Genomic DNA, 13,270 nt, shown 5'->3' with positions numbered 1-13,270 from the left:
ATGTCATATTACGTTATTTATCTGTGGTTATGATCATTTACTTGCTTCACTGATTCTAGCAAATTCAATTTCTAAAAACGAGTGTTGGTTTCCAGTTTCCAATTTTTACGAGTTTCTTTCCGTCGTTCGAATCTATTGGATGGAATTTAAGTTTAATAATATGCAGATGGGCCGCATGAGTTCACCGTCCGTCGGAATGGACGACGACAGCGGCGCAGGTCATGCCCTCAGCGATTTTCTTCTGCAACTCGAGAACTACAATCCCTCTATTCCTGATTCAGTCGTTGCTCATTATCTAAATATGGCTGGTTTCGAGTCTCAGGACCCTAGGTGAGTACACGACCCGTCCATTGCAAGAATTAACCCAACTAAAACTACCTACCTAATGTTTATTGACAAAACAAACTGCAAACAGACTTTAGAGCGTCTCTAGTGTTCTTCCTCTCTTATTGGTAGAGCATTGTGACGAAACTAAACCTTAGAAATCTGAGGTTATACCTCAAAATTGTTAAACTAATACCTAAAGTTGAACAACAGCAATGAGTTGTTTATTAATTATTTTAAACTAACAGTTATAGACAAGACACAAAAAGGAAATTCTTGTCAAATAGGTCATGAGTTATTTATAGAGAAGCCATACCAAACAATGAAATTGTCGCTATCACAGCCAGTAACACGCAACCAAAATGCTGTAAGAGCCTAAAAGTCATGGTGCTTACACGTTTAGCTCGGGAGATTCACACACTGTAAGAGATTCACACACACATTCTATGGTTTGTTGCAAAAATAACAACTCATGGTGCAAAATACTGGTTCTCTGTGCCGTTCTATACACAGTAATAATAGTTCAGTGCTCATGTACCCCGTTCTTTATGTAAAGGTTAAATAAAAAGAAAATTACAAGAAATGTGCTGTCAACTCTTTGTTGCATCATTAATATTTTCCCTCGTAATTAACCCTCTGCCATTTAGGTAGGTTTCTTGAAATCATTCCACTGAGGAGTAATCTGTCAAGACATACATTTTCATCGCCATTATTTTAAAAAGGAGGATGGGCAGATTTGTATTGCCCATGAACCAATAAGAATAAGCAACATACCATCGGAAAGGTTTTTTTAAAATCTGTTTAAAAAAAATTGTCACAAAAAAAACAAGAAAACGAATAACAAACTAAAATATCGTGATACAAAATCATCGACAATAACAAAACCTTCATGATCTGCAACACAGGAACTTAGTATTGAAAAAAAACTGTATAGTTACATTGTGACTCACACTACTTTTTGCGGCAATAACTTTTTTCATACAAAGATTTGGGACTACCCGCCATAGTAAAAGTTTTACAATTCAGAATAACCTATCCAGTGACATACCCTTGCCCTTATTGCTCAAAACCGACGCTGGTGTTGAGCTAATTAAACAGATCTTCGATGCCTGGGAGGAGTCACAGGATGCTTTAGGTATCTTCTGTGACTTATCTAAGGCCTTCGATTGCGTCTGTCATGAAACATTGATCAGGAAACTGCACTATTATGGAGTAAGAGGCTCGGCACTGAATTTAATAAAGTCTTACTTACACGGTAGAATACAAAGGGTTGATGTGAGTGGACAGCGATCACCGGGGTCATTGGTCTCTATGGGTGTACCGCAGGGATCAATATTGGGGCCGTTCCTGTTCCTTATCTACATTAATGACCTGCCTTACCTTGTAAAGACCCACCATGACATAGTATTGTTTGCAGACGATACCTCACTTATTTTCAAAGTCAAACGTCAGCAACAAGCTTGCAGTGATGTAAACAATGCTATTTCTAAAGTAGTAAATTGGTTTAATGTTAATAATTTATTGTTAAATGAGAAAAAGACTAAGTGCATTAAGTTTGTTACAAGTCACATAAGGAATGAGCAAACAGGTGTCATTGTCAAGGATGAGGAATTGGAACTAGTAGATAGCACAGTTTTTCTTGGTATAACTTTAGATTCTAAACTACAATGGGGTCCCCATATTGCTAATCTCTCGAATAGACTGAGTTCTGCAGCTTTTGCAGTGAGCAAGATCCGTCAGTTAACAGACGTGAAAACAGCTCGATTAGTTTACTTTAGTTACTTTCATAGCATTATGTCATATGGTATTTTACTATGGGGTAGTGCTTCAGAGATAAATACCATTTTTGTTCTGCAGAAGAGGGCTATTCGTGCAATATATAAAATGTACCATAGAGACACACTTAGAGATAAGTTTAAGGACATTAACATAATGACAGTGCACTGTCAATATATTTATGAGAATATTCTGTATGTACATAAAAACATTGCCAGTTTTAAGAAAAACTGTGAAATACATAATATTAATACTAGAAATAAGCATAAGCTCGCAGTGCCCTTCACTAGGCTCCATAAAATTAAGAAATCATTCATGGGTAATTGTGTAAGATTTTACAATAAACTTCCTAATATTATAACTGAATTGTCTGTTAGTAAATTTAAAAATTATGTAAAACGTAAGCTTATCTCTAAAGCCTATTATAGCACACAAGACTACATGAATGATGAAACACCGTGGGATTAAGTGTGATTGTAAAGAATGAATTATTTATTGTTATGTTATTAATGATGAAATTGATAATTCAATGTATATATATACCGTATTTTTTGACATTTAGATTTTATTCTAGAAATGTTCTAGACTAGTATTTTTATACAATTTTGATGTTTGACGATCTTTTTGTGAAATTCTTATTATTAAGTTTACCATATCTATAATAGTTCAATGTTTTTTTTAGAACAATAATAACTGCATCAATAAATTGCTCTGATATTTAGATTAAGATGATATTTGTAAAATTTGACGATTTGAAAGTGCTTGTTGCTAGGCCTATTTGAATAAAGAATATTTTGACTTGACTTGACTTGACTTGAAAAAAGGCCAATTTGCCCACCCTCCTTTACGATATTTTATAGACATAAGTGCTTAGTATTATTTAGTAGTAATAATAGAAATTTATTATTTTATTAATGAAAGCCTCATCTATTAATTATATGAACTGTTAACATTTTATGTAACAATTAGTTATTATATTTTTATTTCTCTATATGCATGTTTGTGAGGTCTTTTTGACCTCTTCCGAATCGCCTTTTTCTATTACATTTAGTTATTTGTCCAACATTTTCGTCCATTTTTGCTATTCTGTCTGTTGCCTTTTTTTTCCTATTGTTTCTATGTTGTCTTCTTCACTCTTCCCATCTTGTTTTTGTTTTGCCCCTTTTTCATTTTACCAATTTTTGGATACCAATTTGTTGATATTTTTGTCTATCTCTTATTTTTATCTTGGCTATTTTTAATACAATAAATTTTATTTTAAATAATATTTTTGCAACGGAAATTTGGCTAATTTACCTTATTTTTTTTTTACTTTTATCTCAGTTACTCTGAAGATGTACTTAAGGTGATGTATTCCAGGTTGGTCCGGCTCATTGCCCTGGCTTCCCAAAAGTTCCTATCGGATGTGGCCAATGATGCGCTCCAGCACAGCAAGATGCGCACCTCCAGCCAGGTAATATTTTTCTTTTCAATCCTTTGAATGTAAATCCAGAATCCAGAATGTGTATCCAGCTATTAAACTTCAAATTTCAACAAATATTTTTGATTACATGCAGTAAGAGGTTAAGGCGCCTGAAATCAAATTCCCTGCACTACAGGTTCAAATTTCTGTGGAAAACTTAGATTTTTTATTTGTATGGCTGGGCCTTAGGAGGATAGGGTAAATCGTCAATTACAATTCTATTCACCTATAAACAGATTTAATTTTAGCATAAGATGGCTAGTTATTGAAGGGTGGCCAGTAATTGACGATTTACCCTATATTTAATATTTTCAGTATATTCATATATTTTACTATGCACTTACATAAAGGAAAATATCTATCAACTGATGTAAGATGTGTGGATACATTTTCATAACCGTGTAACAAATTTGCCAGTAACCTGTTAAGCCTTCATAAGGTAGAGGGAATATATCAAATGATTTATATCAAAGTGATAGGGTTCAATTTTGCATAATTCCCGACACCCTTTTAAGGGTTAAATGGTTAAAAAGACATTCTAGTTCTAGGGCTTCCTTTTTCATTATCAGAGCATCTTACTCTATCTTTCAGTTTTTAACCATTTGATATTTTTTTTTTTTTTTAATTTATTTAGAAACCAAACAGTCGTATAAACATATCAACAATGCAATACAAACGATGTACCACAACAAAAGGAAAATACAACAAAAAGACCTGGAGGTTCATAAATTATAAATTATGTTAACTGATATAAATATAGTTATATAGCTACTTAATGCAAATTTTTGAATCTGACAGAAAAAATAACTGATATCTGTACTTATATATTAAAACAACTTACTTTTAACTATATCTTTTAGACTAGCCAACGAATTTTGAAAACAATCTACTTCGAATAGATTTTGATTATAGTAACTAGGAACTCGTCTGAAAAAGGTATGCCTGGAATAGTTTTTGACCGAAAAACTAATATGAAACAGCGACCGAGGGCGTAAGGGGTGATGCGGACAACTGAAAGTAACTAATCTTAGTAGATTAGGACAATTAATAATATTTTTTAGAATTTTAAACAAAAACATAACGTCTAAGTATATCCTACGGTTAAAAAGAGAAGGTACACCAAAATGTTTCGCCGCCAACGTTGAATTTACAAAATAAGTACTTGTTCTATAACTTAGAGATTTTAAGAAAATGTTTTGAATTCTCTCCAAACGGTCAATATGGACTTGATATTCCTTTGTAGTCATTCGATTTCGAACCGTAATTCTTATAGATCTTATAGTAGAGATGCGTTGTTGTTTTAAGTATGATGGCAAGATGTTGCCGCTACAGACTGGTTAATGCGTAAACAGCTTCTTTCCATTGCTCTTTGGGTGGTCTGTATTTTTAATTGATTGCTTTAACGTCGCGGCTGGCAAAACGTCCCACTTTGTCGCTTGCCATAAGGACGCCTTGACAGGTTATTAGTTTAATGATACAAGCAAATCTCGTCCTTATGGCAAGTGACAACTTGGAACGATTTGTCGGGCACGGTCACATATTACCCAAAGATTGATTAATTTGAGTATTTGCTTGTGTGCCCTCGTTAACTTTTTTTTTTCCAGAAACATACAATCTTGTATTGTTATATTAAATACAATAGTAGTTACTTATGGTTTAGACTTACAGTTTCCTTCATTAAAATATGTGAACCTTAAATGATTAAAGTATACGAGTTATCTATATGAATCGTTAATAACATAAACGGTGTGTTAATAAACAGTGCTAGAAAACCTGTGAATAATTTTATAACAATATTATGGCTGTTGAATACATTCTAAAGATAATCGTTTGAAGTTAAATAGTGTTTCATGGAAAACATCTACATTTTTAAATTTTTCGTCATAGAGCCTGCACACTCTCCTAATGAAACCGGTTTTTGCATATGAAGTGCGACTACGGGGGATATGAAATAGGGGTTTTTTCCTACAAGCTCGCTCACAACGCCGGGGTACTCTAAAAGAAAGCCAGTGTAATAACGAAGGGGCATCGATGATGTTATTAATAACTTTATACAAGATCAAGACATCAATACGTTCGCGACGAGAACTTAATAAAGTAAATAAAGTAATATTGTTATAAAACGATTTGCCTGTTCCAGGTCAGCTCCAGCTCGAAGAGCCAGAAGGGCCCGAAGGAGAAGAAGTACATCATGACGATGGAGGACCTGGTGCCAGCGCTGCAGGAGTACGGCATCGTGGCGCGCAAGCCGCACTACTACGTCTAGGGTCATGTATAACTGTAGGTTAAGAGCGTACTCCCATATCAAAGGTCGGCAACGCACTTGCAACCTTCTGGTGTAGCGGGTGTCCATGGGCGGCGGTAATCGCTTACCATCAGGCGAAGTGTCTGCTCGTTAGCTGTCTATATCATTAAAAAGTAATGATAGGGGCTGATTTTTAATTTTTTGTCCTTTTTTTTCGTTATAATTTGGTGGATAGAGGTCCCGATTCTGTAGATTATATTATAAGCGCTGGTGGCCTAGCGGTAAGAGCGTGCGACTTGCAATGCGGAGGTCGCGGGTTCAATCATGTCTTATTTTTACATAAACAATTTTTAAATTATTATTAGTACCTCTTTAGGCACAAAGTAAACGTTCCTAAAATTGTTTCTTTGAAAATCAAATTTAAAATTAAACCAATGTGTATTTCTTTTTAGGTTCTTACGTAATCAATATTAAATATAGGGGAAGGGGTTGACCTATTCCTGTTTTTTCTTACACAGGGGGGAGGGGGTCAAAATGTAGTAAAAATCGTCTTTTGTAATAAATGAACGCCTTATTCATATCTAGGGTTTGCAATCCGGAATGTAAAAAATTATCTGTATCTGCGAATTTCCCCATACATTTCAGATGCGTCGTACAAACCCTATTCATATCTAACGAAAATAAAATAACAAAAAAAATATAAACCAGCTCATAAACCATGTTTGTACAACTTTGCTGCAACAGTTCTATACCATGTTGTCACGTGGTAACAAATGATAAAAATATTCCTAGTAGTTACCACCCTCTTTGGTACTGGTAACGTGTTGATAACTAGTGGGAATTACTCGTTTAAATTTGCTAAAGCATTTTACAAATAAATGTTGTATGTTAACTGCACCAGTCATGGGACATTTAAAGAAAAAATGTGGAGTATTTTATATTTTACCGGCACCTGTATATTTTTCTACCACTTTATGAGTTAAAGTTGAATGTCATATTCGTCCTTTATGTTTTCAATGTATTTAATGAAAGATACTGCAGTTGGTTTTCGTGTCAACAAATCAAAACTATGTTTTTTTGCTCCAGTTATGGGATGTATGGCGCCATTAAATTTAAAACAAAGAAAAATCAATGAAACATCATACTTATGTAGCTCTATGGCTCTTGTTTATGGTAAAATGTTGCCCGTGTTAAAAACTGATGATAAATACTTATTTTACTGGATTTGTCCATACTGATGCCTGTTCCATTATAGGGGTGTTTACTATCACGTTTTATAAACCGTGTTATTTGCCGCCCGGTTTTCAACTCAAGTTGGTGGCCCAAAACAAAATGGGCTTTCCATCACAGAAGGGTCCTTATGCTTCAAGTGCAAAATAGACGTTTATATCTAAAATTCTGATAGAAACGTCCTTTTTACAGATGAAGCATAAAGACCCTTCTCTTATGGAAAGCTACAAATTGATACACTGAAAACTGAAATAATTATCATAAAATTGCCTTCAAGGAAATAGTACTGCCACTTGACTAGCATTTCGAATAGGTTTTTAGCTGTAGCAATGGTTAAGGTTCAATAGACAATGTATTGCGGAAATTAATTCGGTCGCCATAACCAAAAGTATAAAAAGTAGAAATAAAGCTATAGCTCTATTCGGGCCTAAGGCTTAGAACGCACTACGATTAATTAAATTAATTTCTTGCGGTTCCAGGACCATGCGACATGCTGAACCCGCAAGAAATTAATCGCAGTCACTGGCTCGCCGGGGGGGGGGGGAATGTATGCTCCTCCCCCTCCCCTTGGCCATTTGAACGGAGACATTTTAAATGTTTCAATTTCATACAGAAATCATCCCCATTATACCAATCTTAAAAAAATAAGGGGATCGCTTTAGTTTATAGGTCTCAAATAGCAATAATATTGTTATAGTTATTATTTATATGAATGTACTAATTTAACAACCAACTAAGAAATAAAACAAGTGATACAACAGTAAGTCTTTCATTTATTCAGAGGTCACTCCTCCCGGAGTACCGAGAGTACTGCAATAATTACAAAACTATCAAAACACATGCAAGCAGTTTGAGAACCTTTGATCAACTGATCTCCTGATCTAAGGCTGCCTTTCCACTAACCTGGAGATGAGAGACATGCAGATATTAACCAAGCATTGGTTGTAATCCACATCGCTTCTGCTTCACTGGATAATTAATGCTATCGGTTGTAATAGCTTTTTTTTTCTGTTTTACTCCGAACTTGTTGTAACCTAAATAAACCAGTTTATTCGACGAGCGCTGGTGAAGTGCCGCGTAAACAAAGACACCGTGCGTAGGAATAAAAAGGTTTTTATTATTCTAAACCGTTAATCTGACAAGAACTTTATGAAAATCTCTTAAAAACAGGTTTAACGAACGAAACCGAAATAAAAAGGTTTTGCGCCAAGTACATGATAACTGTTTGAAAAGTTTAACCGGTTTTCAAGCCTTGACTGGTTGATTCCCGCACATCTCTCCAGTTCGCTCATCTCTGCCCCAGGCGTAGTAATTTCATTGAGAGCTATATCCATCAGCTTTTGTGAATTTACATATTACCTTCAACTACAGATGTGAAAGTATCCAAATATTCGAAAAATTGTATGAAAATTTCACAGGAAACAAACTTGATGAAGTTAGTAGTAGACTACTCTTGAGATTCTTTGGTATAAACGGCCTTCAGATGCTCAGTAAGCGGCGTATCATCAGTCTCCATATAAACGGTCACTTCCAGAGTGCCCGGATCCAGGAGTTTCCACACCCGTTTCAAGCTCTTAACGAATGGCTGTTTCGCAAAAGACATGCGTGAAATACTAGTCGAAGTCAAAACAACTTGCTGTGTCTCCGGCTCCACTTGGCCTTCCTCGAGTGATGTTAACCCAAAGTTGTGGCTGACAATGAAGGCGAGCTGCTGGGTGCCAGGTTTGATGCGGAGGAAGCCACGCTCCTGGTGCATTGGAGTCTGCTTCTCTGGGTGCCGAGATGTGGATGTGAAGTTCAACATTGGTTGACCTGTGGGACATTTAATGAACTTAAGCCAGATTCACATTTGTCTGTTGTGTGGTGACACATCAGAATGGCAATCGGTTTCATACATTTAATATGGTTTCGTTCACATTTGTCTGACGTGTCGTGATGCATGCTGCATCAGACAAATGTGAACGAAACCATATTAAATGTATGAAACCGATTGCCATTTTGATGCATCACAACACAACACAATAGAAAAATGTGTAACCAGCTTTACTGTAATCATGAGTCATGGCTGTTTTCTATGTATTTAATTATTTATATGTTATATAAATAAATAAATAAATATTATAGAACATTATTACAGAAATTGACTAAGTCCCACAGTAAGCTCAATAAGGCTTGTGTTGAGGGTACTTAGACAACGATATATATAATATATAAATACATAGAAAACGCCCATGACTCAGGAACAAATATCCATGCACATCACATGAATAAATGCCCTTACCAGGATTTGAACCCGGGACCATCAGCTTCGTAGGCAGGGTACTACCCACTAGGCCAAACTGGTTGTCTAAGTACCCTCAACACAAGCCTTATTGAGCTTACTGTGGACTTAGTCAATATGTGTAATAAATAATGACCTATAACATTTATTCATTTACAGTCATTAGAGGTCACTGAAAACTTAAGCCTAGTCAAAAAGGAAGTTAGCATTTATATCATATATTTTTTTAAGTGTTTTAAAAAAAAATTTGAGTTTCAGTTCTAAGTATGGGGAACCCCCAAAATTTATAGTTTTTTTCTATTTTTGTGTGAAAATCTTAATGCAGTTTATAGAATACATCTACTTACCAAGTTTGAACAGTTCTTATAGTTTCGGAAAAAAGTGGCTGTGACATAAACGGACAGACAGACGGACATGACAAATCCATACGGGTTCCGTTTTTTGCAATTAGGCTACGGAACCCCTTAAAACCTAGTGATTTTCGAAATCTACACTGATCCTGCAAGAATGAGTTGCATTGTGGATGCTATCAGTAGCTATTATGATATTTTAGTTTATTAGTGATTCTAATCAGCAGTTACGCTTAAACAAGTTAAATACTCTTGTTTAATTACATAATAAAATGTCAAGTTTCTTGTAAAAATACACAGTTTTTAAGAGCACTTCATACTAGCAGGTAGGAGGAGGCAAAGGACATTAATAATTATACCTATGCAGGTGAACTCCAAAACTTCGTGGTAGTGAAACTCCGGGATGTCAGGGTATTTCCCGGAGCCGCTTTCAGTTTTCCACCGGCCGGCGAGCCAGCTGATCGGCTTCAAGGCTTCCGGCATTTCCACAGCTGCCATGATCACGTTCTCGCCTTTTGGAAGTAGGCTTTTCTGGTAGTCAGTTTTTATTGAAATACCGGCAGAATCGCAATTTTATTGTAAGTTTTCGTATTATAAACAAGAATGTTGTGTTGACATTGACAGCTCACCGCAGAGGAGCGTTCGGATTTCTTCGGAATCTACGAATTATTTCAGATTTCTTGTACCTGTTTGCCGTTTTCGCGGCATCATGCGTTAGCGGTATCATGGTCGCATTTTTATCACCTGTCATGCCATGCGTCACTTTCACACTTACATACTTGTTGGAACGTGACAGGCATGGTGACAAATGATAAAAAGCCGACCATCTTAGCCCAGCTGCAATGCAACTGTAATGTCTGTGTACTCTTTCTCTAACAACACCATTGAAACAATACGTTTAACTTGTATATTTTGTTGGAAGGTGACAGACGTTGCAGATTTAGCTTGTAATATTAGTCTTTTACAAAACGCAAATATTCCGGTTTTCAACCGTAAGTTTAATGGCGCAAACTTCAAATTTTTTGGGTGATGGGGCGATCAACTGATCACAAATCAATTTTCCACCCCTATAGAGATGTAACAAAACCATTGATGTATACATCAATGAACAAAACAATGGGGATCCGTATAAGAGCATATTCGATATCGTGTTCAGATTAGGAAAAAGTAGCATAAACATTTATTTGACGTAAAAAAATTTTTTTCTAAGGGGCAGGTCGTTCAAGTCGGCCAACTCTCTATTACCAACATTTTTTTGCGTCTAAAAAATGTTTCTTCTACTTTTTCCTAATCAGGAACTCGATACGAATATGTCCTTAAACCATACAGTTACTTATCCATGCTGTCTTTGACAAGTTTTCATATAAAAAATTGACATTGATCGCGAAACGGAAATGCGAAAATCGAAATTTAATTATCTTCATCGCTCGAATACGTAAGAGTGATAGAGAGGTAACGAGATTTTGATTTTCTTGTTTCGCGGTAGACCCTCAGATTGTGATGGATTGTGGTAGTGGCGCCCCCTACGCAAAGTTTCGCGTAATAGTCCCCCACAGGCCAACCTTTTTCTGTGTATTCCCCATACACATTGAAAAGGGCCCGGATGGCAGATGTGGTTTCGCCCACGACTATAAGATTAGTTCACGCTAACGCCACTGCTAATAAAACTTAATGTTCGATTATTCATTTTGATTTAATCCTCCTTGAAGTCTATTTCATGGGTAAATTATCAATGTTATATTATAATTTTTGATAGTCTGCAAACTACTGCCCAGGGCTATATATAAATAAAACTACGGTTTGGTAGGACGGCGCGGCAGGAGCGTCGCGGCGGTGACGTCGACGACGGGCTGCGAGCCGAGCGCGGCGCCGAGACCGCGCATGGCCTCGAACGTGCGAGACGGCAGCATCACCTGCGAATGACCTGTCTCATCAGAGAGCCTATAGGGAGCGTGCATGAACTGTAGGAGGCAGCACAGGAGCCGTCAGATTTTTGGCGCGAGGCGTAAATGTGATGTTTTTTGTTCCGATGTAGCCCACAAGATGGCAGAACCTCCAACGCGCACGGTCCCTATCGGCAACGTCGAGACATCGAAACACTATCTAGCTTCTCTATCGCTCTTGCATATTCGAGCGGCAGATAAAGAAACTACGATTTTCATTCTTCGCAGTAGGCACACAAACTTCACCAGTAAAATAGTTGGTAGAGACCATAGATAAATAATTAAGCATATTCCATCCATCAGTTTTGTTACCAAAACGCTTATTATTTTCGTAGTCGACATTTAGCGTCAAGTAGCGAAATTTATCAGTACTGCAACTTGACAATAGATATTGCGACGAACGAAAACTCTAATGCTCAACAATTTTCAGTTAATATTATAACCGGATTAACCAGAAGTCTATTTACAACTCTTTCTGCTTGTAACATTAGTTGTAAATTATTTAGTAAATTTTTCGTCAGTCGCGACACTTTTGACATCTGAGGGCCTACCGCGAACCACGTTCGACGTGTTGCCTCTCTGTTGCACTTGTAAATTCGTACATAAGTGTGACAGGGTGACAACACGTCGAACGTGGTACGCGGTAGACCCTCTGGTGTCAAGTAGCGGTACTGATAAATCCACTACATGACGTTCGATGTCGACTACGAAATAACTCGCATTTTGATAATTAAACTGTTGTATTGATAGAGTTACCACTCTTTTTTTACTTAAATTTATCTATGGTTAGATCTTGCCGCATGCTATGCGATTATGCTATGTGTGGCTAAGCGACTACGACTGTCTTTAGCCGTATAGTACTTACTACGTTGCGCAGGTTGAATTAGTGCAGCGGCTTGAAGGTGACGCTTAAAATACCTTACTCGTCGTCAAAAAACTATACAAAACATCTACCGCCATCTGGCGGCGAGTAGCGGCTCTAGTTAGTGAAGAGTCGTACCCGACCGAACACGACGCTGCGGAGGTCGAACTGGTGCAGAGGCTTGAAGATGATGCTGAAGACACCGCATACTTCGTCGTCGGGTGACACCTGCATTGTTAGCAAACCTGACGAAATAAATAAGTGTTTTTATTACCTAAAGAATGCCTTTATTTCCACACTACTTTAGTGTGTTTTGTAGTATAGATGGTGCCACTGAGAAATGTCCTCAAAATAATAACGCGACGCCATCTAGTGAGTTATCAAAATGGTTATGAGGAAGCACGCAACTTTGTATGGACATAGATATCAAATATCAAACATTTATTCAGCAAATAGGCCACAGGGGCACTTTTACATGTCCATTTTTACAAACAATAAATTAAAAAAAAAAAACAATTACAAGCATAAGCATGGAGTGCTCAATCCATACTCTCCATAGATCAGTTTTCTTTCCAAAACGCTTATTATTTTCTTATTCGACATCTAGTGTTAAGTAGCGGTACTGATAAATCCCCTACTTAACGCTAGATGTCGACTACGAAAATAATAATAAGCGTTATGGTAAGAAAACGGATGTATGGAGTGAGCACTCTATGCTTACTTATTTCTCTGATCTGACACAAAATTACGATATACTATCCTCAGCCAACACTCACCGGGCGCGCTGTGAGGGAAGT

General features: G+C 36.7%; 2 protein-coding genes across 2 annotated transcripts; one reads left to right on the top strand and one right to left on the bottom strand.

Annotated features, from left to right (window-relative positions):
* LOC133531577 (transcription initiation factor TFIID subunit 10-like) lies at positions 1–7,797 on the top strand. Its single transcript, XM_061869883.1, has 3 exons — positions 1–330; positions 3,460–3,553; positions 5,703–7,797. Exons 1-3 carry the CDS (start codon positions 140–142, stop codon positions 5,826–5,828), a joined length of 411 nt encoding a protein of 136 aa, XP_061725867.1. The 5' UTR covers positions 1–139; the 3' UTR covers positions 5,829–7,797.
* A 337-nt stretch (positions 7,798–8,134) lies between these two features.
* LOC133531576 (peroxynitrite isomerase THAP4-like) lies at positions 8,135–10,296 on the bottom strand. Its single transcript, XM_061869882.1, has 2 exons — positions 10,028–10,296; positions 8,135–8,849 (listed from the first exon to the last, which is right to left on the bottom strand). Exons 1-2 carry the CDS (start codon positions 10,164–10,166, stop codon positions 8,485–8,487), a joined length of 504 nt encoding a protein of 167 aa, XP_061725866.1. The 5' UTR covers positions 10,167–10,296; the 3' UTR covers positions 8,135–8,484.
* Positions 10,297–13,270: the final 2,974 nt, after the last annotated feature.

The sequence above is a fragment of the Cydia pomonella genome, chromosome 25 (genome assembly GCF_033807575.1).
Source record: "Cydia pomonella isolate Wapato2018A chromosome 25, ilCydPomo1, whole genome shotgun sequence".
Taxonomy (NCBI): Eukaryota; Metazoa; Arthropoda; class Insecta; order Lepidoptera; family Tortricidae; genus Cydia; species Cydia pomonella.
This window is presented reverse-complemented; position numbering and strand designations above follow the sequence as displayed.

Excerpts from the sequence above, each read along its gene's own strand:
- LOC133531576 (XM_061869882.1), bottom strand. The coding sequence starts at position 10,166 with ATGGCAGCTGTGGAAATGCCGGAAGCCTTGAAGCCGATCAGCTGGCTC. Across the intron at positions 8,850-10,027 it reads TTTGGAGTTCACCTGCATAG|GTCAACCAATGTTGAACTTC; the intron begins GTATAATTATTA and ends AATGTCCCACAG.
- LOC133531577 (XM_061869883.1), top strand. The coding sequence starts at position 140 with ATGGAATTTAAGTTTAATAATATGCAGATGGGCCGCATGAGTTCACCG. Across the intron at positions 331-3,459 it reads TTCGAGTCTCAGGACCCTAG|GTTGGTCCGGCTCATTGCCC; the intron begins GTGAGTACACGA and ends GATGTATTCCAG. Across the intron at positions 3,554-5,702 it reads AGATGCGCACCTCCAGCCAG|GTCAGCTCCAGCTCGAAGAG; the intron begins GTAATATTTTTC and ends TGCCTGTTCCAG.